This window comes from Gorilla gorilla, chromosome 7 (genome assembly GCF_029281585.2).
Source record: "Gorilla gorilla gorilla isolate KB3781 chromosome 7, NHGRI_mGorGor1-v2.1_pri, whole genome shotgun sequence".
Classification (NCBI taxonomy): Eukaryota; Metazoa; Chordata; class Mammalia; order Primates; family Hominidae; genus Gorilla; species Gorilla gorilla.
Window position 1 is genome coordinate 92,449,033 of NC_073231.2, and position 27,093 is coordinate 92,476,125.

The 27,093-nt window shown below is 40.3% G+C and overlaps 1 protein-coding gene and 1 pseudogene across 1 annotated transcript in view; both read right to left on the bottom strand.

Moving 5' to 3' along the window:
• Positions 1–294: 294 nt before the first annotated feature.
• Positions 295–27,093, bottom strand: part of CNGB3 (cyclic nucleotide gated channel subunit beta 3) — a 170,822-nt gene continuing 144,023 nt past the window's right edge. Inside the window, exons 16-18 of the mRNA XM_004047247.5 lie at positions 5,227–5,373; positions 4,810–4,984; positions 295–2,243 (exon numbers count right to left, since the gene is read on the bottom strand). Coding sequence (XP_004047295.5) covers positions 1,938–2,243; positions 4,810–4,984; positions 5,227–5,373 — 628 coding nt within the window. The 3' untranslated portion in view covers positions 295–1,937. The remainder of the gene's footprint in view (positions 2,244–4,809; positions 4,985–5,226; positions 5,374–27,093) is intronic.
• On the bottom strand, positions 19,933–26,402 carry LOC134759090 (inositol oxygenase-like; annotated as a pseudogene).

The following is a 27,093-nucleotide window of genomic DNA, read 5'->3' on the forward strand; positions in this document are numbered from 1 at the left end:
TTTAGAAAGATTTTATTTTCCAATAGCAAAGGGACTAAGAGGGGAGACCAGTGACGAGAGCAGTCTATAGGTAAAAAGTGAATGTTTATTTGCATTGAACAGAAAATATGTTCTGGGTGTTAGCAATGGGATTGAAAAAGAAAGGATAATTAGAAAGATTTAAAAAGAAAAAGAATTTGGTGGCACCAAATCAACAATAAAAGAGTTCTTGAATTTTCTTAGATTTTAGTCTGATGGATTGGAAATAAATTGATATTATCTGAAACAGGATAGCTTGGGGGGGGGAAATAACTGCCAGGGGAAGAGCATAAATTGCAATGGTCTTGTATTTTAATATTCATTTGAATAAATTACAGGGTGTAAAGGGAAAGCATATTGCTCACAAGCTGAGGACTTTTGTCCTTTTCTTTTCCTATTATCAGATGCTTCAGCCCTATTCTACCTTTTGTTTCTGGGTTTTTAAATCACCCTTTTTATATGCAATCACTCTTTCTGCATACAAACTCCCATTTATCAAATAAATACTATTTAACAATTTGTCCATATTCCCTTAAATCCTGAAAAAACCAACCGTCCTTTAGTAAAACTTGTTATATTTTGTGATACTCAAACACTACATGCAAAAACGGTGACTCTATCAAATGATACAGTTTATTATAGTGATTGATTTGTACATGGTTTGCTAAATGCATCTATGTTGTAGGCTTTTTGGCTAATATGATTTGTTAAAACCCTCTCAGCAAAGTGCTGTTACAGTGACCATCTTTGGAGACTTGGAAATAGCCTCATTACACAGAACTTGATGTTATACACTAATGGCATTTATTAGAATGGAATTCTATATGTATTATTACTTCCGACATCAGCCTGGCCTTTGTAGCCTCCTCACAGCATGCAACTTTGGTAATTATGCTAATGCTAGCTAATTCATGAGGACAACTTCCTAAAGTGCCCTTGATTAACTTGGAGATTTTGTAAACAGCTATACATGTAGGTTCCGGAAATTGTGGGGATATGTCAATCTGACATGTGTAGAGTCTGCCTTCCTAACCTCATCACTTTGTTTTACTAAAGCTTAATTTTAAACGAGAAGTTCCAATCTGATATCTTTTCCAGCAAGTGCTTGAGGAAGATTCTGATAAGTGTCACTTTAGCCTGTATCCTCCAGTCCAAGTCCCTTGAGCCAGATGAGTTAGGTAGATTGGTGTCTTTTAAGTTGGTTAGAAGAGAAAATATTGAAGTTTATTTCTTTAGTAAAGGGTACAATTTTTCCAATATGTTCCTGCAATGTGATTTTGCCAGTTTGCTAATTCTGCCGACCAACATTGGTCTTCAGGGGACTGTTCCAAAAATCAGACTTCTCATTCAGAAAGCTTCATGATCTCTGCTTCCCTTCAGTCCCAGCTGCTGGGGATTTTTTGATATTACAGTGACTCATCATCCTCATTTGAATGAAAATAATCTGATTTTTGACCTATTACATTAAAATCTTATACCCTTTACATGTAAGAGGTGAAATTCATAAACCTAGAACAATTAGCCAGGCTTTAGAGTGCCAAAGAAGAAATTAAACACAATAAAAATTAAGAGAAAAGGTTAGTGAATCACATCACAGCCAAGAGCAAGCTAATAAAACTGGAAGGAAGAGACATCATCAGGAAAGAACCAAAGGAAAAGGAAACTTACTACATACAATTAGAAGATATAGCAATTGCATAAAGTTAATGAAAACGGAGAATAGGGATGGCTTTTAATAATCTTCTTATTACCACTGCATGAAATCACACTCTCAGATAAGTCCTAGAAACTAAGCTAGGGATTTGCCTTTCGTTTCTCAAGGGTCCCAGCATGTCGTTTCCCCTCGTTAATTTGAGTTACAATCCTAGGTACAATCACTTTGGGAACTAGCTATATCACATCTAAAGATAATCAAACATTTATTGCTTAGCCTTTTCTTTGACTTCAATAGTAAGAACCTCTTCTCCGCCCTCAGCAGAAGGAGCCATGCTGATAATGAGTGATTGACGGGAAGTCCCTCTGGGTAAAACTGTCCTTCTAACTGAGTGGGGCTCTTCCTCCACTGCAATAGGACTTGCTGTACACTCAGGTCTGTCCAGTGGCTTTTCTTCTGGCTCTCTTCCTTTATCTTTATCCTCATTTTCTTTTCCTTTATCTTCATTTTCTTTTTGTTTATCTTCATTTTCTTTTCCTTCTTCCTCTCCTCCTTCAGAATTTTCTTTCTTCTGGAAGGAGCAATTACAAAGAACTGGTGTTGAAATCGTAATTAAAAACATTGGATTAGATTTTGATTAGCATGCAATGGCTAAGATCACCACCAAGACAGACTGTCTGAATTAAGCGAATCCAGGAATCATGTCTGCTTTGCTTCTGACTATCATTTGACGAAGTTTCTGGTGTGCTAGAAAATGGACTTGTTGCCTTTGACACATGATGTTAGTCTGAATTGCATTTTTTTGTCTCTGCCAAGGAATTCTCTTCCTATTGGTCCTTATACTCTCTGAATTATTAGACTCAGTGCTGAGGACTCTGTTTTTGCTTTTTAAATATTTACTTATTCTGTAGAGATAAAATTTTAAATATTTATTTTTAATAAAAACATATTAACCAATACTATATAAAAATACTGTAAAAAGTAGGGTTTTCCTCTTGCCTAAGCTCATGGGAGAACCTCAGGGAGAAACTTATCCCTTTCCTAGTATGATCTTTTCCATTTGTCCCACAGGTGCTTGACCTGTCATGTTTGTACCTATCGTGTTTAGCACTAGCTATAGAAATTTCATAGCAAAAGGTACACTATGCTCTTTACTGGTAATGCTTGGCATCAATTTGAGAAAGGCTTGCCTGACATATGAATGTGCACAGATAAAGTTGAGATTCTTAACACATTTACTTATATATTTCTTTACTCCCATACATTTTTTTATGCAAATTACTATTTCTATGCTGATGCAAATGAAGCATTTGGTTTATACTGGATCCCTAACTTTCACCACAGTGTTGTATGTGTGGAAAAGGAAAAGGCAAGTTTTCATCTTTTGTATGTGACTGACTTTATAATGTGTGCTTTACTTATTTTCTGAAAGGTCCACAGCTACCCATTTCTACAGTTTTAGAGATAACATAATGACTAGGTTCAGAAAACCTGAATCCCTGCTCTGTCTGTTTCTCAATATCTGCCCTCATAGACTAATTATGAGAATCAAAGAAATATGAAACCAAAAAAAAAAGAGAGAGAGAGAGAAACAATAACATTTGAGTTTCTTTACATTTTTAGGAATTGAAAGGCAGCTTGGTGTAGGCCTGTAAGTCTGAACACCTGAGTAATAGCTTTCTGCTCTGTAACTAATTATGATCTTATCCAAATTCCTTGATCTGGTTTTCAGTTTCTTCGTCTATAACATGAAAAGCTTGGATGAAATTTACAAAGTTATTTCGGGCTTTAAACATTTGTGATCTATAGTAATTGAATATTTGTGAAAATGTTGATAAAATGGGTTATTTATTTATATATCCATATGTATGTCTGTATATATACAGTTGATTCTTATTATTCATGTAGTTTTGTTCTATAAATTTTCCACAAACAGCAAGTTAGCAAGTACTGAACCATTGTTCTTGGAGGAAATACAGCATTAAGTTCCTATGAGATATTATGGTTCAAGCCATAATATTTTTGTCAATTGGTCAATGTATAACTTTGTTTCATGTGTGTTTTTGTTTAGAGATACACTATTTAATTTGATCAATTGATTAATTTGAGGTATTATTGGTTCATTATATTGAACTCATGGAAACAGCACTGTAATGCCTGAATGAAGTTTACCTAACACACATATTTTCTCTGGAAGGCACATCACAGCATTTTGGCACTTAGGAGCACTAGACAGTATTTCAGGACTATGCTTGGGGGCTATTTTAAGCAGCAAAATCACACACATGCAAAAAGCACAAAAATGTGGAAAGCATGGCACTAAAAGTGTCACTCTTTTTTGTTGTTGTTTTTGTTTGTTTGTTTGTTTGTTTTTTGAGAGACAGAGTATCGCTCTGTCGCCCAGGCTGGAGTGCAGTGTTGTGATCTCGGCTCACTACAACGTTTGCCTCCCAGATTCAAGCGATTCTCTTGCCTCAGCCTCCCAAGTAGCTGGGACTACAGGCATGTGCCACCATGCCCGGCTAATTTTTTGTGTTTTCAGTAGAGCAGGGTTTCACCGTGTTAGTCAGAATGGTCTCAATCTCCTGACCTCGTGATCCGCCCACCTTGGCCTCCCAAAGTGCTGGGATTACAGGTGTGAGCCACTGCACCCGGCCAAGGGTCATTCGTTTATAGTATTAGAGCTGAAACAAGAAAGGAGAGTGCCTCTTTTTTCAACCTCAGCTGAAAATGTATGCATCAAGCAACTTAAGTTTTTTGCCACCCTGCACATGCTCTTGTCCACAAATGACCACAAAAGCACCTTGAGTATTGATTTTAAGTTACTAATAAATTATAGTAAGTAGATTCACCAATATAGAATCTGCAAATAATCTATGAAAAATGAGGGTATACTCTGTTTATAAATACATGTATATTAAAGCCATCTATAAACATCCTGTGAGGGTTAAATGTGATGATATGTGGGAATTCAGCAGTTTAAATAATAATGTGCTGTATATAAAGCAGGAAGTATTAGTATTAGATTAGTCCAAATCATCCCAGTGTCTGAAATGGAATTAGAGTGGGCGTTTGTGTGTATATACTTAGTCTGGGGCCTTCTCCATGACAGCCCTCCATTCACTCCACCTTGTTACCTGAGCTGCTTGTTCTCGCTTCAATTTGAGTAGTCTTGCAAGACTTGCTTTTCCTGTGCCTCCTAGGAGAGTTTTAAACAGTTTGGGTGTCTCTTCTTTCGGTGGGAAGAGGAAGGCAAGATCTTTTCTTGGAGGGGTTGCTTCTGCGGTCTTAGCCTTCTGCTTTAAAAGCACTCTGTGGGTAGGAGAGAAAAGCTGTTTTAGGTAACTCTGTGAGAGTTCTGGCAAAATCTACTAAAAAAACTGCAATTTATCCTAACCTGTGTAGTTTCAATGGGTACCTACATTAATAGTTGTTCATTAAGCATATCTCACTGTGATCAAGTTTATCACAATCATAATACGGTTCTCCCTATCTCAGAGTTTACAAAGTAAAACCAACTCCATCCATCTCTAATGGTGTTTTAAAGGTTGTACCTGGCTTTCTTCATGAGGATCCTTTCAGAATCTGGATAATGCACTAGAATTTCTTGGAGGGTCTTTTTGTCTAGAGTTAAAAGATTGGCAAACCCGTGGGCCACCACATTGGCATTTCGACGGTTTCCTCCTCCTGCTGCTAGAAGGCTGTAAGAGAGAAAAATGAGTCTTTGCCACCAGTTTCAGTTTTCCTCCACTGAAATCTCTTTTAAAAAATAGCAACTATTATAAGTATTTATACTGCTTCAGAAATCATTCCCTAGAGGTGAGGGTCCAGGTGGCTGTGCAGAGAGTGTCAAGATGTGGGAATAGAAATGGCTCAGTTTTCAATATATTTTTTCTCTAACTCTCACCTCTAAGTCCCACAAATCAGGGACTTCTGGCTGTCAGTATCCTGTCAGATCCTTCATCCCAGATTCCAGAAATGCAGAATCCTTTTGGACTGGGTATCCCTCATTTGCTCCTTCAGATCCACTTTTCACCTCTTCCCATGCTCCTTTGTTTCCCAGGAAGCTGACCTCTGTAGGCTTGCCCTCTGACTTCACTTGGGCTCAGCCATTGGAAAAGACGAATAGGAAATCAGAAAGCAGGAAGAGAGTGGGATCAGAGCATTTATCTCCCCTGTTATTTTCCTGCCAAGCCTTAGGTTAGCAGTGGCTGCAGTTCTCTACCAAAATCTACAGCTCCTGACACATGGATGTCTTCTAGAAGTGCAATTCCCATCACTCCTGATGAGTTCTGGTAAACATACCCTCTTCTTTTCCCATTCAGGCCTCACTGTAGTAACAGTTCCTTTGCTGTTGCTAAATTTGAGATGCATTGCCACCTTTTGTTGGTGTAGTAGTCTGTTTTCACCTTGCTATAAAGATACTACCTGAGACTGCGTAATTTCTAAAAAAGGATGCTTAATTAACTCAATTCTGCATCACTGGGGAGGCCTCAGGAAACATATGGTCATGGTGGAAGGCAACTGGGAAGCAAGGCACATCTTATATGGCAGCAGGAAAGAGAGAGAGCAAGGAAGTGCCACACTTTAAAACCATCAGCTCTCCTGGGAACTCACTCATTATCACGAGAATAGCACGGGGGTGGTGGGGGGAACTGCCCTCATGATCCAGTCACCTCCCATCAGGTCCTTCCCTCAACACATGGGGATTACAATTTGAGAAGAGATTTGGGTGGGGACACAGAGCCAAACCATGTCAGTTGGGTACTCTTAGACTTTTCCTCACTTCTGTCAGTAATCTCTTTATTAAAGTTTACTCAATTGCCTCACTTGAGTGTGTCTGTTTCCCACCTGGGCTCTGGCTGATACAACTCTCAACATCAAATGTGAAAGCCAGCACTTCATGATGCCCTGGTCACCTCAGGTGAATCCAATCTCATCTCCTACTATACTCCAAAATCAACTTGTTCCTCAGTGTCATAAGCTGCTCTATAATATAGTCATTCACATACATCTCCCCACCTGGAATGCCAGGGAATTGTGGGCTTTATGTCTTGGAGGGATATAAAAGAGCATTTTGCATTTGAGAAATAAGCAACAAAGAGTGGGGGAATAAACACAGAAAGGAATAAGATAAATGAATAAAAAGTCTATCGTTACCGGTGATCTGAGAAGGAAGGGTTGGTTTGTAAAAACAAAACAAGAAAAACCACATTTCAAATGTTTAAAAAAGACACCATAGGATCTGCATTGAGAGGATAACACAATAGATTGAACCCCTTGGAGTTAATCTGTTAGAAACTGAGAAAGAAGGATCACATTAACAAAAGCAGTTTCTACAGGTGGAGAAGACAGAGAAAACACTTTGACCTTTGGAAGCAATGAGATATGAGAAGCTGCATGGGCCCTGTGCCTGAAGATTTATATTATACAGTATGAACAACTTCTGTTGTTGCAGAAAAGGGAGCATTTCAGTTGGCTGTTAATTGTTAAAAAACTTATACAGGGTTTTAGCTCTGACAGGTTAAGAGCCTGGAAATCATTACTCCTGTCCTTACAACCAGAAAAAGCTGCACGATTGAAAAACTAACGACTTTTCTTAGATCCTTCAGAGAACTGAAGTCACAGGGCAAACTACCGCCCCCAAATCTGGAGAGAGAGGTGAATCCATAAAACTACAGCCATATCTGCTTACTGCAGCAGAAGCCCCTGGAGTCATAACTGGTAAGAATGCTTAAATGCTCATTTTAATAAATTGTTGGAGGCTGAATGTGGACTAGCATGAGAGTGAGAAACTCTTGGGGGCCATGGTTATAAAGTCACTCACACTTTTGTGGGATTTACCACCAGGAACCTCATCAGGTTCTTAGGGTGAAGAGCCAAGGAAGATCCCCTCTCGGCTCTGGCAGGTGTAGGGGAAGATTAATCATTGTGAAATATACCCAGAGCATATTTGTTCTCCATACCGCAGGCCTACTATTTAGAGAAAAATACTTTACCAGAGCTTTGTGCTACCTGAGGGAAGAACATTTTTCCCAATGCAGCCCCTTTAAGCCTTCCTCCTGTCTTATCTAAGGGAGATGGAAAGCTAAGAAATTCCTGTGAATGTCACAGCATTGGGACATACAAAAAACTGAAACTTTATCACAGAATTATAAATTGTTTCCCCTTCTCCGTACCTTACCCCCACACCAAGTCTCCTATATAATACTAACGAATTACAGCTGAAACAGCAGCAAGATGCAAACCCTCTCTGAGAAGCCTCTCTAAGCCCAGTCAACAGTGGAGACAAAGACAGGGAACTAGAAGGAATTTGAAGCCTCTGGCACCAACAGCTATACCAAATGTTAAACACAGCCCGAGTCCTAGCCAAATTAGTATAAAATGTCACACTAGAGGCCTGTTTACCTCAGTCCATATTATTTGTTACATAATTTTTAGCTTTGAACCATAAAAAACAAAAAAATTATAAGGAATTCTAAAAGGGATGAAAAAACAGTCCAAAGAAATAAGCAGCAGAAATAGACTGAAATATGACACAGATATTGGAGTTATTAGACAGGAAGTCTTTTAAAACTATGATTAATATGTAATCCCAGCACTTTGGGAGGCTGAGATGGGTGGATCACTTGAGCTCAGAGTTCAAGACCAGCCTGGGCAACATGGTCAAACCCCATCTCCACTAAAAATATAAAAATTCAGCCGGGCGTAGTGTCATGCTCTGTGGTACCAGCTACTTGTGAGGCTGAGGAGGGAGAATCGCTTGAGCTCAGGGGGTGGAGGTTGCAGTGAGCCAAGATTGCACCACTGCACTCCAGCCTGGGCAACAGAGGGAGACCCTATCTCAAAAAAAAAAAAAAATGGCCTAGAACTTTTCAAAATTAATGTCAGACACAAAACCATAGATCCAGGAAGATAGGAGAACATTAAGCAAGATAAACGCCAAAAGAAACAAAACAAATGAAAAACCCCCAACTTCTCGGCATGTCATATTCCAACTGCAGAAAACCAAAGACAAAACCTTGAAAGAATCCAGAGGGGGGAAGTACCTAAGATAGAGAGAAACAAGGATAAGAGTTGTAGCAGATTTTTAAATTAGAAGCCACACAAGAAAGACAGTGGAGTACAGTATTTAAAGTGTTGCAAGAAAAAACTACCAACTAGAATTCTATATTTAGGGAAATGACCCTTCAAAAGTAAAGAAGAAACAAAGTCATTGTCAGAAAAACAAAAACAGAGGGAATCAATTGCCAGTGGCCTTGCCCTGCAAAAAACATTTAGAGTTCTTCAGGGAGAAGGAAAATGATATAAATCAGAAACTCAGGTCTACACAAAGAAAGGAAGGACATTTAAAAAGGCATAAATGAAAGTAAAATATTTTGTCATTCCTTTTTGTTTTTTTTTTTGAGACAGAGTTTTGCTGTTGTCACCCAGGCTGGAGTGCAATGGTACAATCTCGGCTTACTGCAACCTCTGCTTCCCGGGTTCAAGTGATTCTCCTGCCTCAGTCTCTTGAGTAGCTGGGATTACAGGTGTCCACCACCATGCCTGGCTAATTTTTGTATTTTTAGTAGAGACGGGGTTTCACCATGTTGGACAGGCTGGTCTCGAACTCTTGACCTCAGGTGATCTGCCCGCCTTGGCCTCCCAAAGTGCTGGGATTACAGGCATGAGCCACCATGCTCGACAATTTTTTTGCATTCTTAATTGTTATAAAAGACAACTGTTTAATAAAGTGGTAATGTGTTTGGTAATTATAACCTATGGATAAGTGAAATGAAAGACAGCAATGTCATAAGGGCTGAGAGGGAAGAATTGGAAACATTCTGTTGTAAGGCACCACATGTGAAGTGGCATAGTGTTATATGATGGTAGGTTCAGATTAGTTCAAAATGCATATTGAAAACTTTAGAGTAACCATTAAACTTTAAAAAATAAGTATAATTATTATGCTAAGAGAGAAAAAGAAAATGGAATCATATAGAATGCCCAAAGCCAGAGAAGGAAGGAAAAAAGTGGGAGGAAACTGGTGTAAGGCCACTCATGGCTTCAAACTTGGCCACTTACTTGCACCTAGCATTAACGACAGGGTCCAGGACTCTCCAGGCCACTTAAGAATTGACTTAGACCTGGCAAGGTGACTCACGCATGTAATCTCAGCACTTTGGGAGGTTGAGGCAGGCAGATTGCTGGAGCCCAGGAGTTCGAGACCAGACTGGGCAACATGGCAAAATCCCATCTCTACAAAAAATACAAAAATTAGCTGGGCATCGTGGCACACACCTGTAGTCCCAGCTACTTGGGAGGCTGAGGTAGAAGGATCACTTGACCCTGGGAGGTTGAGGCTGCAGCAAGAGCCATGGTCACACCAATACACTCCAGACAGGGTGACAGAGTGAGACCTTGTCTCAAAAAAAAAAAAAAAAAAAGGAATTCCTCCTCTAAGGCAGAAAGTATATATTTGGAATCTTTAAATATGTTCTCAATGATTTCACATTTCAAATTTTTTCCTTTGTGGAAAACCACTAACTTTAGTCTTTTCCTAAGGTACTCTTAAGACAAGCTCTACCTTTGTCAGAGAATACAAGGGAAATAAATTTTACCCCATCTATCTATGTATCTACGTATCATTCTGTCTGTCCTCTGTTGTCACAACCATATCTTCACTCATTCATCTACTCAGCTTTCTTCTATCTACCTTCTTCCCTTTCTATGAAATTGACGTTAATATTTGAAGGACAATGATTGGATGAGTCTGTTTCATTCACATTCCTGTTGTCATGGACACAGGGTAATCCTGTAGTTATGCAAGGCTGGATGGGATTGGGGAGGTTAATTTGAACCTGAGAATATCTGTATATGTATGTTAGACTATGAGAATAGAACGGAAATAACATATTTAAATGTCAGGTTATTTTGAGATTTCTCAAGTTTTAATTAAGCTTGCCTACAGGTTACACGTTTGGAGTGCTTGATGAGTTTTTAAACGGAAGAAATAGTCTGTCTGCCAGATGGATTTTGCCCAAACTCTTTCAGCAACGTTTAAAATAGCATCTTTTTTTTTTTTCATCTTGTCCACAAAATGCTTCTCCAGCATTCCACCCATGGAAAGTTTCACTCATTAAATAGCCGAAATATTCCCAGCCCCACATAGAGTTTCTGAAAGAGCCCATGCTGGAGTACAAAGAGTTGAGGTTGCTATTGTTTCCCTAGGTAAAAATAGAGTGAGCCAGAGCAATGGACCAGGAAACAAAGAAATGGTTCTAATCCTAGAGCCACCTCTATTTGCTATGACCTTAGACAATAACATAAAGACTTTTTTGATTTTCACTCTAATCATATAAGTATTTATTAAGTGCCTACCGTGTATTCAGTACAGTGAAGTGGGTAAAAAGGAGAATTATTAAAGCATGGTATGGTTTTGTGAAAAGAATACATACTTTGGAACCAGATAATCCTACCAACTACTGTGTTTCTGAACAGATTACTAATGTCTCCTGTAGGAAACAAGGCCATATTTAGTACCTACTATAGGTATCTGATTATCTTTAAGAAGAAATAGTACTAGTGTGCCAAAGTTGAGTACTAGTGTGCCAAAGTTGGGTGAATGAACAAAAGCAGGTGTGACAATGTCATGGAGAAATGGTGTATTCAGGGACTGTGTAAGATAACTTGTATATGCAAAACTCAGTAAATGTGAGGAACAAGTATACACACACATACACACATACATTTTCACATACATACATAAATAGCATATGTAACAGACATTTATATACATATACATTTGTGTGTATGTGTATATATATATATATTTATATATTTTTTCAGACAGAGCTAGAATATTAAGATAGTCCCTGGTCAGTCATCCATTCCAAGCTTTGTCCAGGGCTGCCACATGTAGATTACACATTGCATGTTACATACAAACTGTAATGTGATTGGAGCCCTCTGGAGTTGTGCAGTGTACAACCTGCACAGCTCTTTTTAGTAGAGCTACTGTATCCAGAAAGAACTCACAAGGAAAAGTAGAATACAAAAGAGCATAAATTGAATGTAGGAGCAAAACAAAAACAAGAATGGGGACATAAAATGGAATTCATAAAAAAATGAACACTTTGGCACAGTGGGGCTTCAAATTTAGGTGTAAGCCTTCTGTACCATAAAAATGGATCCAGAGTTGGCTTAAAGACAGGCAGAAATATCTCCTGAAGGGCTTAGTAAAGGGGCCATTCTGCAAAGTGGTAGAAAACTTCATATTCTTGCGATAGACACAACAATAAGCTTGCTAGGAGCATTTGTAATAGAGCCCCCAGTAAAGGCTATGAATCACTTTCAAGTAAAGTTCAGTAAGAGTAAGTTTATGGATGGAAGGAGATAGGTCAGTACAATGCATTCCAGATACCCAGCTCTCTCTTTGTTGCTCAGACATGATCAATGGTATACATTTAGAATATTCAGAGAAACAAATAATCTGTTTTAAACATTGTCTTTCTCAGCGAGGCTTTGATAAGTACTTTTTTGGATGCATCCAAGACTGTACAGATGATTGTGCTTTGAAGGTCAATCATGCAAGGGAAGATAAAGAATTCACTGTATAAATTGAAAAGAAAAGGAAAAAGATAAATTAGGAGTACATAGAAATAGCATACTCTACAATGGGCTAGATACTCTGCCAACTTCTGGGGCTATAAAGATGATTAACAGCTGCCCTCAAGCTGTTTGTAATCTAGGCATGGGGTAAGTGTGTATGCAGATAGCCAATTAGCAAATATTATTACTACTAAGAATATTGTAATAGTAACATTAATAGATAATATTATTTTTTTTTAATTTTTTTAAATTATACTTTAAGTTTTAGGGTACATGTGCACATTGTGCAGGTTAGTTACATATGTATACATGTGCCATGCTGGTGTGCTGCACCCACTAACTCGACATCTAGCATTAGGTATATCTCCCAATGCTATCCCTCCCCCCTCCCGCCACCCCACAACAGTCCCCAGAGTGTGATGTTCCCCTTCCTGTGTCCATGTGATCTCATTGTTCAATTCCCACCTATGAGTGAGAATATGCGGTGTTTGGTTTTTTGTTCTTGCTATAGTTTACTGAGAATGATTATTTCCAATTTCATCCATGTCCCTACAAAGGACATGAACTCATCATTTTTTATGGCTGCATAGTATTCCATGGTGTATATATGCCACATTTTCTTAATCCAGTCTATCGTTGGACGTTTCGGTTGGTTCCAAGTCTTTGCTATTGTGAATAGTGCCGCAATAAACATACATGTGCATGTGTCTTTATAGCAGCATGATTTATAGTCCTTTGGGTATATACCCAGTAATGGGATGGCTGGGTCAAATGGTATTTCTAGTTCTAGATCCCTGAGGAATCACCACACTGACTTCCACAATGGTTGAACTAGTTTACAGTCCCACCAACAGTGTAAAAGTGTTCCTATTTCTCCACATCCTCTCCAGCACCTGTTGTTTCCTGACTTTTTAATGATTGCCATTCCAACTGGTGTGAGATGGTATCTTATTGTGGTTTTCATTTGCATTTCTCTGATGGCCAGTGATGGTGAGCATTTTTTCATGTGTTTTTTGGCTGCATAAATGTCTTCTTTTGAGAAGTGTCTGTTCATGTCCTTCACCCACTTTTTGATGGGGTTGTTTGTTTTTTTCTTGTAAATTTGTTTGAGTTCATTGTAGATTCTGGGTATTAGCCCTTTGTCAGACGAGTAGGTTGCAAAAATTTTCTCCCATTTTGTAGGTTGCCTGTTCACTCTGATGGTAGTTTCTTTTGCTGTGCAGAAGCGCTTTAGTTTAATTAGATCCCATTTGTCAATTTTGTCTTTTGTTGCCATTGCTTTTGGTGTTTTAGACATGAAGTCCTTGCCCATGCCTATGTCCTGAATGGTAATGCCTAGGTTTTCTTCTAGGGTTTTGATGGTTTTAGGTCTAATGTTTAAGTCTTTAATCCATCCTGAATTGATTTTTGTATAAGGTGTAAGGAAGGGATCCAGTTTCAGCTTTCTACATATGGCTAGACAGTTTTCCCAGCACCATTTATTAAATAGGGAATCCTTTCCCCATTGCTTGTTTTTCTCAGGTTTGTCAAAGATCAGACAGTTGTAGATATGTGGCGTTATTTCTGAGGGCTCTGTTCTGTTCCATTGACCTATATCTCTGTTTTGGTACCAGTACCATGCTGTTTTGGTTACTGTAGCCTTGTAGTATAGTTTGAAGTCAGGTAGTGTGATGCCTCCAGCTTTGTTCTTTTGGCTTAGGATTGACTTGGTGATGCGGGCTCTTTTTTGGTTCCATATGAACTTTAAAGTAGTTTTTTCCAATTCTGTGAAGAAAGGCATTGGTAGCTTGATGGGGATGGCATTGAATCTGTAAATTACCTTGGGCAGTATGGCCATTTTCACGATATTGATTCTTCCTACCCATGAGCATGGAATGTTCTTCCATTTGTTTGTATCCTCTTTTATTTCCTTGAGCACTGGTTTGTAGTTCTCCTTGAAGAGGTCCTTCACATCCCTTGTAAGTTGCATTCCTAGGTATTTTATTCTCTTTGAAGCAATTGTGAATGGGAGTTCACTCATGATTTGGCTCTCTGTTTGTCTGTTGTTGGTGTATACGAATGCTTCTGATTTTTGCACATTGATTTTGTATCCTGAGACTTTGCTGAAGTTGCTTATCAGCTTAAGGAGATTTTGGGCTGAGACAATGGGGTTTTCTATATATACAATCATGTCATCTGCAAATAGGGACAATTTGACTTCCTCTTTTCCTAATTGAATACCCTTTATTTCCTTCTCCTGCCTAATTGCCCTGGCCAGAACTTCCAACACTATGTTGAATAGGAATGGTGAGAGAGGGCATCCCTGTCTTGTGCCAGTTTTCAAAGGGAATGCTTCCAGTTTTTGCCCATTCAGTATATTGGCTCTGGGTTTGTCATAGATAGCTCTTATTATTTTGAAATATGTCCCATCAATACCTAATTTATTGAGAGTTTTTAGCATGAAGGTTGTTGAATTTTGTCAAAGGTCTTTTCTGCATCTATTGAGATAATCATGTGGTTTTTGTCTTTGGCTCTGTTTATATGCTGGATTACATTTATTGATTTGCATATATTGAACCAGCCTTGCATCCCAGGGATGAAGCCCACTTGATCATGGTGGATAAGCTTTTTGATGTGCTGCTGGATTCGGTTTGCCAGTATTTTATTGAGGATTTTTGCATCAATGTTCATCAAGGATATTGGTCTAAAATTCTCTTTTTTGGTTGTGTCTCTGCCCGGCTTTGGTATCAGAATGATGCTGGCCTCATAAAATGAGTTAGGGAGGATTCTCTCTTTTTCTATTGATTGGAATAGTTTCAGAAGGAATGGTACCAGTTCCTCCTTGTACCTCTGGTAGAATTCGGCTGTGAATCCATCTGGTCCTGGACTCTTTTTGGTTGGTAAGCTATTGATTATTGCCACAATTTCAGATCCTGTTATTGGTCTATTCAGAGATTCAACTTCTTCCTGGTTTAGTCTTGGGAGAGTGTGTGTGTCAAGGAATTTATCCATTTCTTCTAGATTTTCTACTTTATTTGCGTAGAGGTGTTTGTAGTATTCTCTGATGGTAGTTTGTATTTCTGTGGGATCGGTGGTGATATCCCCTTTATCATTTTTTATTGCGTCTATTTGATTCTTCTCTCTTTTTTTCTTTATTAGTCTTGCTAGCGGTCTATCAATTTTGTTGATCCTTTCAAAAAACCAGCTCCTGGATTCATTAATTTTTTGGTGGGTTTTTTGTGTCTCTATTTCCTTCAGTTCTGCTCTGATTTTAGTTATTTCTTGCCTTCTGCTAGCTGTTGAATGTGTTTGCTCTTGCTTTTCTAGTTCTTTTAATTGTGATGTTAGGGTGTCAATTTTGGATCTTTCCTGCTTTCTCTTGTGGGCATTTAGTGCTATAAATTTCCCTCTACACACTGCTTTGAATGAGTCCCAGAGATTCTGGTATGTTGTGTCTTTGTTCTCGTTGGTTTCAAAGAACATCTTTATTTCTGCCTTCATTTCGTTATGTACCCAGTAGTCATTCAGGAGCAGGTTGTTCAGTTTCCATGTAGTTGAGTGGTTTTGAGTGAGATTCTTAGTCCTGAGTTCTAGTTTGATTGCACTGTGGTCTGAGAGATAGTTTGTTATAATGTCTGTTCTTTTACATTTGCTGAGGAGAGCTTTACTTCCAAGTATGTGGTCAATTTTGGAATAGGTGTGGTGTGGTGCTGAAAAAAATGTATATTCCGTTGATCTGGGGTGGAGAGTTCTGTAGATGGCTATTAGGTCCGCTTGGTGCAGGGCTGAGTTCAATTCCTGGGTATCCTTGTTGACTTTCTGTCTCGTTGATCTGTCTAATGTTGACAGTGGGGTGTTGAAGTCTCCCATTATTAATGTGTGGGAGTCTAAGTCTCTTTGCAGGTCACTCAGGACTTGCTTTATGAATCTGGGTGCTCCTGTATTGGGTGCATATATATTTAGGATAGTTAGCTCTTCTTGTTGAATTGATCCCTTTACCATTATGTAATGGCCTTCTTTGTCTCTTTTGATCTTTGTTGGTTTAAAGTCTGTTTTATCCGAGACTAGGATTGCAACCCCTGCCTTTTTTTGTTTTCCATTTGCTTGGTAGATCTTCCTCCATCCCTTTATTTTGAGCCTATATGTGTCTCTGCACGTGAGATGGGTTTCCTGATGGGTCTTGACTCTTTATCCAATTTTCCAGTCTGTGTCTTTTAATTGGAGAATTTAGTCCATTTACATTTAAAGTTAATAGTGTTATGTGTGAATTTGATCCTGTCATTATGATGTTAGCTGGTTATTTTGCTCGTTAGTTGGTGCAGTTTGCTCCTAGTCTCGATGGTCTTTACATTATGGCATGATTTTGCAGCGGCTGGTACCGGTTGTTCCTTTCCATGTTTAGCGCTTCCTTCAGGAGCACTTTTAGGGCAGGCCTGGTGGTGACAAAATCTCTCAGCATTTGCTTGTCTGTAAAGTATTTTATTTCTCCTTCACTTATGAAGCTTAGTTTGGCTGGATATGAAATTCTGGGTTGAAAATTCTTTACTTTAAGAATGTTGAATATTGGTCCCCACTCTCTTCTGGCCTGTAGGGTTTCTGCCAAGAGATCCACTGTTAGTCTGATGGGCTTCCCTTTGAGGGTAACCCGACCTTTCTCTCTGGCTGCCCTTAACATTTTTTCCTTCATTTCAACTTTGGTGAATCTGACAATTATGTGTCTTGGAGTTGCTCTTCTCCAGGAGTATCTTTGTGGCGTTCTCTGTATTTCCTGAATCTGAACATTGGCCTGCCTTGCTAGATTGGGGAAATTCTCCTGGATAATATCCTGCAGAGTGTTTTCCAACTTGGTTCCATTCTCCCCATCACTTTCAGGTACACCAATCAGACGTAGATTTGGTCTTTTCACATAGTCCCATATTTCTTGGAGGCTTTGCTCGTTTCTTTTGATTCTTTTTTCTCTAAACTTTCCTTCTTGCTTCATTTCATTCATTTGATCTTCCATCACTGATACCCTTTCTTCCAGTTGATGGCATCGGCTCCTGAGGCTTCTGCATTCTTCACATAGTTCTCGAGCCTTGGTTTTCAGCTCCATCAGCTCCTTTAAGCACTTCTCTGTATTGGTTATTCTAGTTATACATTCTTCTAAATTTTTTTCAAAGTTTTCAACTTCTTTGCCTTTGGTTTGAATGTCCTCTCGTAGCTCAGAGTAATTTGATCGTCTGAAGCCTTCTTCTCTCAGCTCGTCAAAGTCATTCTCTGTCCAGCTTTCTTCTGTTGCTGGTGAGGAACTGCGTTCCTTTGGAGGAGGAGAGGTGCTCTGATTTTTAGAGTTTCCAGTTTTTCTGTTCTGTTTTTTCCCCACCTTTGTGGTTTTATCTACTTTTGGTCTTTGATGATGGTGATGTACAGATGGGTTTTTGGTGTGGCTGTCCTTTCTGTTTGTTAGTTTTCCTTCTAACAGACAGGACCCTCAGCTGCAGGTCTGTTGGAGTACCCTGCAGTGTGAGGTGTCAGTGTGCCCCTGCTGGAGGGTGCCTCCCAGTTAGGCTGCTCGGGGGTCAGGGGTCAGGGACCCACTTGAGGAGGCAGTCTGCCCATTCTCAGATCTCCAGCTGCGTACTGGGAGAACCCCTGCTCTCTTCAAAGCTGTCAGACAGGGACATTTAAGTCTGCAGAGGTTACTGCTGTCTTTTTGTTTGTCTGTGCCCTGCCCCCAGAAGTGGAGCCTACAGAGGCAGGCAGGCCTCCTTGAGCTGTGGTGGGCTCCATCCAGTTCGAGCTTCCAGGCTGCTTTGTTTACCTAAGCAAGCCTGGGCAATGGTGGGCACCCCTCCCCCAGCCTTGCTGCCGCCTTGCAGTTTGATCTCCGACTGCTGTGCTAGCAATCAGCGAGACTCCGTGGGGTAGGACCCTCCGAGCCAGGTGCAGGATATAATCTCGTGGTGCGCCGTTTCTTAAGCCCGTCAGAAAACCGCAGTATTCGGGTGGGAGTGACCCGATTTTCCAGGTGCCATCCGTCACCCTTTTCTTTGATTAGGAAAGGGAACTCCCTAACCCCTTGCACTTCCCGAGTGAGGCAATGCCTTGCCCTGCTTCGGCTCGCGCACGGTGCACGCACCCACTGACCTGCGCCCACTGTCTGGCACTCCCTAGTGAGATGAACCCGTTACCTCAGATGGAAATGCAGAAATCACCCGTCTTCTGCGTCGCTCAGGCTGGGAGCTGTAGACCGGAGCTGTTCCTATTCGGCCATCTTGGCTCCTCCCCAGTAGATAATATTATTGAGTGCTTACTATGAGTGAGATATTTTCCCAAGTTCTTTTTTATGTATTAATACACATAATAATTTTCAATCTTATGAGGTGGTCATATATTAGTGTTTCTCCATTTTGACTGATGAAGAAATGAAGTCTCAGTTGAGTAACTTGCCTGGAGATACATAGCTCATAAGTTGTGGCACATGGATGCAAACCAATCAGGCAGCCTTCGTAAGCAGATGCAATTTAGAATGATTAATGCTTTAATAATTGTAAGAAATGAAAATATTTCCTAAAATAAAGAAGGTTCTGGTCTAAATACATTTTCTCATGTAGAATTATTTCCATATATATATATATATATATATATATATATATATCTAACGCTACACGCTATCAATGGAAAGAACATCACATTCAATGCTGAGTAAGGGATTAAAACTCCAAATATTTGTTCTCATTAAGGAAATTTCTAACTGGGTTTTATTTGGGAAACATGAGGGTAGATAACCTGTGTAGACTTTTTCTGAGATATCCTTTCATCTTTGTCAACATTATTAGGAAACACTTTATTCCTTGCAACTTTAAAACTTGACTAAAAATAAATTCTAGCAAAACTTTTATGGCTAGGCAAATATCAGAGGATGTTCTAAGGCTACCTCTGCCTGGGATTTTTGATCTTTGCAGATACTTTGATATTCATAAAAGTACTGAATGGCAAACACATGTTAGCCTAGATTTTTTTTTTTCTGTAAAACATTTTGAGGTATGTCTGCACACACAGATTTTTAACAAAATTAGAGAGTTTAGATATTACAGATATAAAATGCTTAGTCCCTTTTCCCCTTGGCAGGTCTTGATTTCAGAATTGAATTGGCCTTAGAGAAGTGGATGAGCGATGAAGAATCTGGGTACAACTTCTAAGGAAGGAAAGAGGAGAAAAAGGATAATGTGGACTCTTTATTCCATGCTCTGTTTATTTATCTTCCTTCAAGTTTCCCAGAAGAATACTTAACTATGGTACTTTGGCTGGAAAATACTGTATCAAAGAAGCCTATACTAATACACTAGCCTAACTAAATGTTTCTTTGGAGTGAAAACCAGGTAACTATGTGAAATATTTGTACAATGTTTATAGTTTTAAAGTTTTTTTAAAAAATAAATCCCTTTATTTTCCTATGTAATGACCATATCACTTTGGTGAGCTAGGTGTTTTGTTTTGTTTTGTTTTGTTTTGTTTTGTTTTCTCTCTCCTTCGAGGTCTTTATTGCCACTAGGTACAAATGGCCATGAGAGGTGGTGGCTATAAGGGGCGAGTGGGGTTCCCCACTGAGGTGGACCCTAATGGTGTCTGTCTGCCCACGGCCAGACCTCACTAGGCACGCTGAGGGCCAGGCCTGTCGTCCAGCAGTGGTGGGGGTGGAAGAAGAGTCACCAGCTCAGGATGCCAGGGCAGTACTTATCAATGAGCCCCTGGTAGTAGGGCCGCAGCTTGTCCACATCTGGCAGGTCAGGGAAGTTGGTCAAATTGAACTCCTGGACCCCGGGCAGCATGGCCAGGTCCTGCTTGCTGCACCACTGCTGGTAGTCACCGCCTGTGTGCCAGGGGCAGAAGGAGTGGAATCGGATCCTGTAGGAAGCCTCCAGTGGGAGCGAGAACTTGTTGAACATCATCACCTGGTACAAGTACTCATTATAGCCCTAGGAAATGAGGACCCTGCCGAGCCCACAGTAAGCTAATACATGCCCAGTTTTGTGCTGTATCCAGGATCCTGGAGGTCGGGATTGTCCGGAAAAGTGGAGTTACAAAACCACGGAAGTCTGGGGACAGCATCCAACGGGGAATGTGTCTCCAGTGATCACCCACTGGGGCTCCCCCAACAGGGCCAAGACCTTCCCTAGGTCATAGAAGCCCAACAAGCTGGAAACAGTCCTTGCCTGGGTGAGCTTTCGGATGCCCTCCGCCATCTGGAAGGCTTGGAAGGAGTGGGAGAAGTCTACACCTGAGTCTGATTCGTCCACCAGCCCATGCAGCAGGTCCATGGCCTCTATGACCTTCATTTTCTTGTAGGAAAAGTCCCCAAACCAGGCGTGCTTGCTCCTGACGAAATCCACTGTGTGGTGCATGTGCATGAGCTTGTAGGTGGTAAAGACGTGGTCCAGGAGGGGACCCGACACATAGTTCTGGAAGCCAGCCTTGTCTTTGGCAGCCTCTGGGTCCACTTCAGGTCGGTAGACCAGGGAAGGGTCGGGGTCCACTGTCACCTTCACCCTGAGAGGGATGCAAAGCGCAGGGCAGCGAGTGTGTCCCTGACTGGGACACCTGCTGAGGGGTGTCTGCAGGCCCAGCCTCCCGCTTGCCCCTGCCTTTAGACAGCTTTTTTGTTTGTTTGTTTGTTTGTTTTGAGATGGAGTCTCGCTCTGTCACCAGGCTGGAGTGCGGTGGCGCAATCTCGGCTCACTGCAACCTCCGACTCCCTGGTTTAAGCGATTCTCCTGCCTCAGCCTCCCGAGTAGCTGGGATTACCGGCACGTGCCACCACGCCCAGCTAATTTTTGTATATACATATATATTTTTTTTTAAGTAGAGACAGGGTTTCACCATGTTGGCCAGGATGGTCTCGGTTTCCTGACCTCATGATCCCGCCACCTGAGCCTCCCAAAGTGCTGGGATTACAGGCCTGAGCCACCGCACCCAGCTGGTGAGGTAGGTTCTTAACCTATACTTACAGACATGGAACTGAGGTCCAGAATCAGTTAAGTGAATTGTTCAAGAACAAATATTTAAGAATTTCATCTCTGAAATTAAAATCTAAGACAAGACCTGACTTCAAGTCAAGAGGTCTTTTCTTTAACCGTAACTCTAGTGATGCCAATGAAGTTACTGCTGTTGTTTTAATGATACAGATTTGCCCATGGATATTAGGAAAAATAAGGGAGGAACCCAAACAGGCTGGTGTGATAAGACATGTCAAGGTATGACTCTCAGAATCTTTACTTCCTCTCTGCTCTTCCAAATGGTGGCAAAAAGCCTTGATTTAGCACTGGACAAAGTTACTTTAGGAGGAATCCTGAGGATATTTGAATGAATATTTAAGCAATGACACTGATTATATATTTGTTCAGTGGGATATTGTGGGACTTAGATGAGGTATGCTTTTCATGCTAAGCAAAAAGGTGCTATACAATCAAAGAGACTATATTCAAAAGGATGTAGTGAAAATGTAAATATGTATTCTTAACACAGGTAGTGCTTACAGGTTTGAGATATGAAAAAAATGAAAACGAAGTTTTCTCTTTCAGTATTAATCAAGTCTTATCTCTGCTCATACTTTTAATCTCCTATTGTATCTACTATTTCTGCTATTTTAGGAAAGGGGAAAAAAAGGAATAACTGAGTTATTCTGATGAAGAGTAAGAATATGGAATTAAAATAGTCCAAAGACCTAAAAGTCTCCTCTGGCACCCCAATTTTAAAAACTGAGTATTCAGAAGATATAGACAATAATGGTTTAAAGGTTAAAAGGAGTTTTAAGATGATTTGTCAAAATATTTGGCCATTTCACATTGATATAAAGTAAATATCAAAAAGAAATTCTCAAATAGGTGATTTGACTAATGTAATAGGGGAAAAGACAGCATTTAAATGTTTTGAATGGCAACCAGATATCTAAAACATACAATATATCAATGCCTGAATTCTACTCAATAACTTGTTATCTATGATGAAAAAAGGATGGTGAACAATGAAAGAAATGCAGAAGGCAAATGATCACATTTATGAAAATAAATAGGCCCATAGGAAATCAATTCATTTAGCAAATATTTATGGAGGAACTATTATTTCCAGGCACTATTTAGAGAACTGCAAATTAAAATAACCTATTAAAATGCAATGGCAATGGGGATAATAAAGTAATATCAGTAATACTGAAGAAAAATAGCTATACATTGTGATTTATAATGCAAATTGGTTCAATTTTTTTCTGGAAAATAATCTGCCCATATATTACAAGAGTTATAGAAATGCTTCTACCTTTTGGCCTACTTATTCCTATTTTTGGGAATTAAACCTCAAATAAATAAAATAAAACAAAGTAATTTTACAAAGATAAATATAGCAGTGTTATTCTTATAAGGAAAACTGACAAAAAGGGCACAAGGCTGAATATGCATATTCACGACAAAAATGAATGTGCATTTGTACATTCACAAAGATAGAAAGATAATTACATTCACTTATTTATTCAATAACTATTTATTAGGCACTTATGTGGACCAGCCACTGCCCTAAGGGCTGGGGATAGAGTATAGAATAAACCACACATGGTGTCTACCAGGACCGCTTGGCGCCTGTGTAAAGTGTCTTCATGCAAACTATAAAAATGGGGCTTTTCATGCACACGTATGTTTATCGCTGCTCTATTCACAATAGCAAAGACTTGGAATCAACCCAAATGTCCATCAATAATAGACTGGAAAAAGAAAATGTGGCACATATACACCATGGAATACTATGCAGCCATAAAAAAGGATGAGTTCATGTCCTTTGCAGAGACATGGATGAAGCTGGAAACCATCATTCTCAGCAAACTATCACAAGGAGAGAAAACCAAACACCGCATGTTCTCACTCATAAGTGGGAGTAGAACAACGAGAACACATGGACACAGGGAGGGGAACATCATACACTGGGGCCTGTAGGGGGTGGGGGTCTGGGGGAGGGATAGCATTAGGAGAAATACCTAATGTAAATGAGTTGATGGGTGCAGCAAACCAACATGGCACATGTATACCTATGTAACAAACCTGCATGTTGTGGACATGTACCCCAGAACGTAAAGTATAATAAAAAACAATGTGGCTTTTCTGAGCATGTGCAGTCCTGTGCTTGACTAGAAGAATGCCTCCTTTCACAGAGTGAAAGGTAACTGTGCATGAGAGGGAGCACAACAACCAGGGCTCATGGCTCAGAAGTGGAGTGAGAACTGGGTTCCTGCCCTCCCGGTTCCTCTTTGGACATTCTGGTGCAGAGAACATTTGGCACAGCCATAGGTGGTAGTTCTGGTGCTTGCAATTTAGGAAGGAAGAAAAACATTGAAGAAATAAATGCACTAATGCATGTATAATTACAAAGATAAGTGCTCCAAAAGAAAGGAACATCATTGGATGAAAGTGTACAGCAAGGGGACCTCGGAGGTCCCTATAGTGGGGAATCCAGGAAGGCCTGAAAGAAGCTCAGATCTTGGTAAAAGGGTGGGGAAAGCATCCAGGCAGAGGTAATAGAATGTGCAAAAAACTCCCTGTGACTGGATAGAGTGTGGTGCATTCAAGGAATGGGAAGACAATGGGTGTCTGGATTAAAGAGAGCAAGGATGGTTAGGTGCAGTGGCTTGTACCTGTAATCCAGCACTCTGGGAGGCCAAGGCAGGTGGATCACCTGAGGTCAGGAGTTCAAGACTAGCCTGGCCAACGTGGTGAAACTCCGTCTCTACAAAAATACAAAAATTAGCTGTGCACGATGGCGAAACCTGTAATCCCAGTTACTTGGGAGACTGAGGTTGGAGAATCACTTGAACGTGGGAAGTGGAGGTTGCAGTCAGCCGAGATGGTGCCACTGAACTCCAGCCTGGGAGACAGAGTGAGACTCCATCTCAAATAAATAAAATAAAATAAAATAAAATAAAATAAAATAAAGAGAGCAAGGTGAGTCAGGTGCAACCTGAAGTAGAGAGGTAGGCAGGGGCTAGACTCTACAGGATCTCATAGGTAAGGAAAATCACTTTGTTCTTATCCCTAAAAATGGCATGAAAACATTAAATGGTTTTAAGTGGGAGGGCAGTGATATGATCAGATCTGTGTTTCCAAAAGATCCCTCGGGCTGCAGAGTGGAGACTGATTGTGGAGGATATGGTTATTGGATTTGAGTGACTTGAAGTAAGCCACTGCAGTTGTTCAGTGAGAGATGGATGAACTGAAGTAGTGGCAGTGGAGAACATAAGATACAAATGATTTGAGACTTTCTTTGGTGGTAGGATTGACAGGTGTTGAAGGCGGAGTGTCCATGTAGGGTGAAGTAGAGTGTCAAGCATGTTTTGTTTATCCCCAGTAAAATTTTGAAAGTGAACAATTTAAATAATTTGGTATTGTATTAGTTTCCTAGGGCTGCTATAACAAATTATCACAAAACAAGTGACCTACAACCAAAAAAATTTATTATCTCACAGTTCTGGAGGCCAGAAGTCCAAAATCAAAATATCAGCAGGGTTGTGTTTCCTCTAAAGACTCCAGTGAAAAATCTTTTCTTGCCTCTTCCAGCTTCTAGTACTGCCAGGCATTTCTTGGCTATGGCTGCAATACTTCAGTTTCTGCCCTCAGTCTTCACATGGTCTTCTCCTCTTATGTCTTTTATAAAGACACTTATAAAAAGTGTCGTTAGGAAAAAGAACCCTCTTTGTCATTGGACTTGGGGCCCTTCAAGATAATTCAGGATGATCTCATCTTCAGATCCTTAACTTAATTACATCTGCAAAGACCCTGACCCTTTTTTTTCAAGTTGGGTCACATACACAAGTTCCTAGGATTAGGATGTGGACTTATCTTTGCGGGAGACACCATTCAACCCACGACAGGCATCACGTCAATTATCCTTTACATACCCCTCAGTAGGGGTTTATAGGACTGACCTGTGTGCACACATCATTTGAGGACCACTGAAGATTTGTTGCAGGAAGTCAGGGACCCCAAATGGAGGGACCGGCTGAAGCCATGGCAGAAGAACGTGGATTGTGAAGATGTCATGGACATTTATTAGTTCCCCAAATTAATACTTTTATAAATTCTTATGCCTGTCTCTACTGCAATCTCTGAACATAAATTGTGAAGATTTCATGGACACTTATCACTTCCCCAATCAATACCGTTGTGATTTCCTATGCCTGTCTTTACTTTAATCTCTTAATCTCATCATCTTCGTAAGCTGAGGAGGATGTATGTTGCCTCAGGACCCTGGGATGATTGCGTTAACTGCACAAATTGTTGTAGAGCATGTGTGTTTGAACAATATGAAATCTGGGCACCTTGAAAAAAGAACAGGATAACAGCAATGTTCAGGGAACAAGAGAGATAACCTTAAACTCTGACTGCCAGTGAGCCGGGTGGAACAGAGCCATATTTCTCTTCTTTCAAAAGCAAATGGGAGAAATATTGATGAATTCTTTTTCTCAGCAAGGAACATCCCTGAGAAAGAGAATGTGTCTCTGAGGGTAGGCCTTTAAAATGGCCGCCTTGGGGGCGGCTGTCTTTTACGGTCGCAGCTGTAGGGTTGAAATAAGCCCCAGTCTCCTATAGCACTCCCAGGCTTATTAGGACGAGGAAATTCCCACCTAATAAATTTTGGTCAGACTGGTTGTCTGCTCTCAAACCCTGTCTCCTGATAAGATGTTATCAATGACCATGCGTGCCTGAAACTTCATTAGCAATTTTAATTTCGCCCCGGTCCTGTGGTCCTGTGATCTTGCCCTGCCTCCATTTGGCTTGTGATATTCTATTACCTTGTGAAGCATGTGATCTCTGTGACCCACACCCTGTTCATACACTCCCTCCCCTTTTGAAAATGACTAATAAAAACTTGCTGGTTTTGTGGCTTGTGGGACATCATGGAACCTGGTGACATTGATGTCTCCCCTGGACACCCAGCTTTAAAATTTCTCTCTCTTGTACTCTGTTCCTTTATTTCTCAGACTGGCCGACACTTAGGGAAAATAGAAAAGAACCTACATGAAATATCGGGGGTGGATTTCGCCTGATAAACGTTCAGCTTTTGGTTCCCAAATAACCTCTAGTAATTGCCAGATCCAAAGGATGCACTGGTCCTTGTGAAAACTTTGTCCCCAAAGCATCCTGTACACACTCTCTTCCTGGGACACAATTCATACATTTAATCACCTGGTATTGAAGTCTCTTCTAAGGCCCTGGAGGACAGTGATTGTTTCTTGTTCTCCTTTGTACCCTCACGACTGGCACTGTGCCTGGCAAAGAAGGAATACATGGCCTTCTTTGAGTCACTTTCACACTACGCCATAAGGGGACCCAAATATAATTTTCTTTTGTTTCTATCAAATCACAATTAAGTACTTAATTAATTAAAAATTGCTGAAGAGCTGTTGCAAATTATTTTTGAATGGAGGCAGGATACAAGTAAAAATCACCACTTAGTATATAGTGTTTACGTAGCTGCTGGTGATATGAAGATGGATAAATTCTAGTTCTTTTTTTTTTCTTTTTTTTTTTTTGTGACAGATTCTAGCCCTGTCACCCAGGCTGGAGTGCAGTGGCGCAATCTCGGCTCACTGCAAGCTCTGCCTCCTGGGTTCATGCTATTCTCCTGCCTCAGCCTCCCGAGTAGCTGGGACTACAGGTGCCCACCACCATGCTCGGCTAATTTTTTTATTTTTTTATTTTTTTTTATTTTTAGTAGAGATGGGGTTTCACAGTGTTAGCTGGGACGGTCTTGATCTCCAGGCCTTGTGATCTACCCGCCTCAGCCTCCCAACGTGTTGGGATTACAGGCATGAGCCACCACGCCCAGCC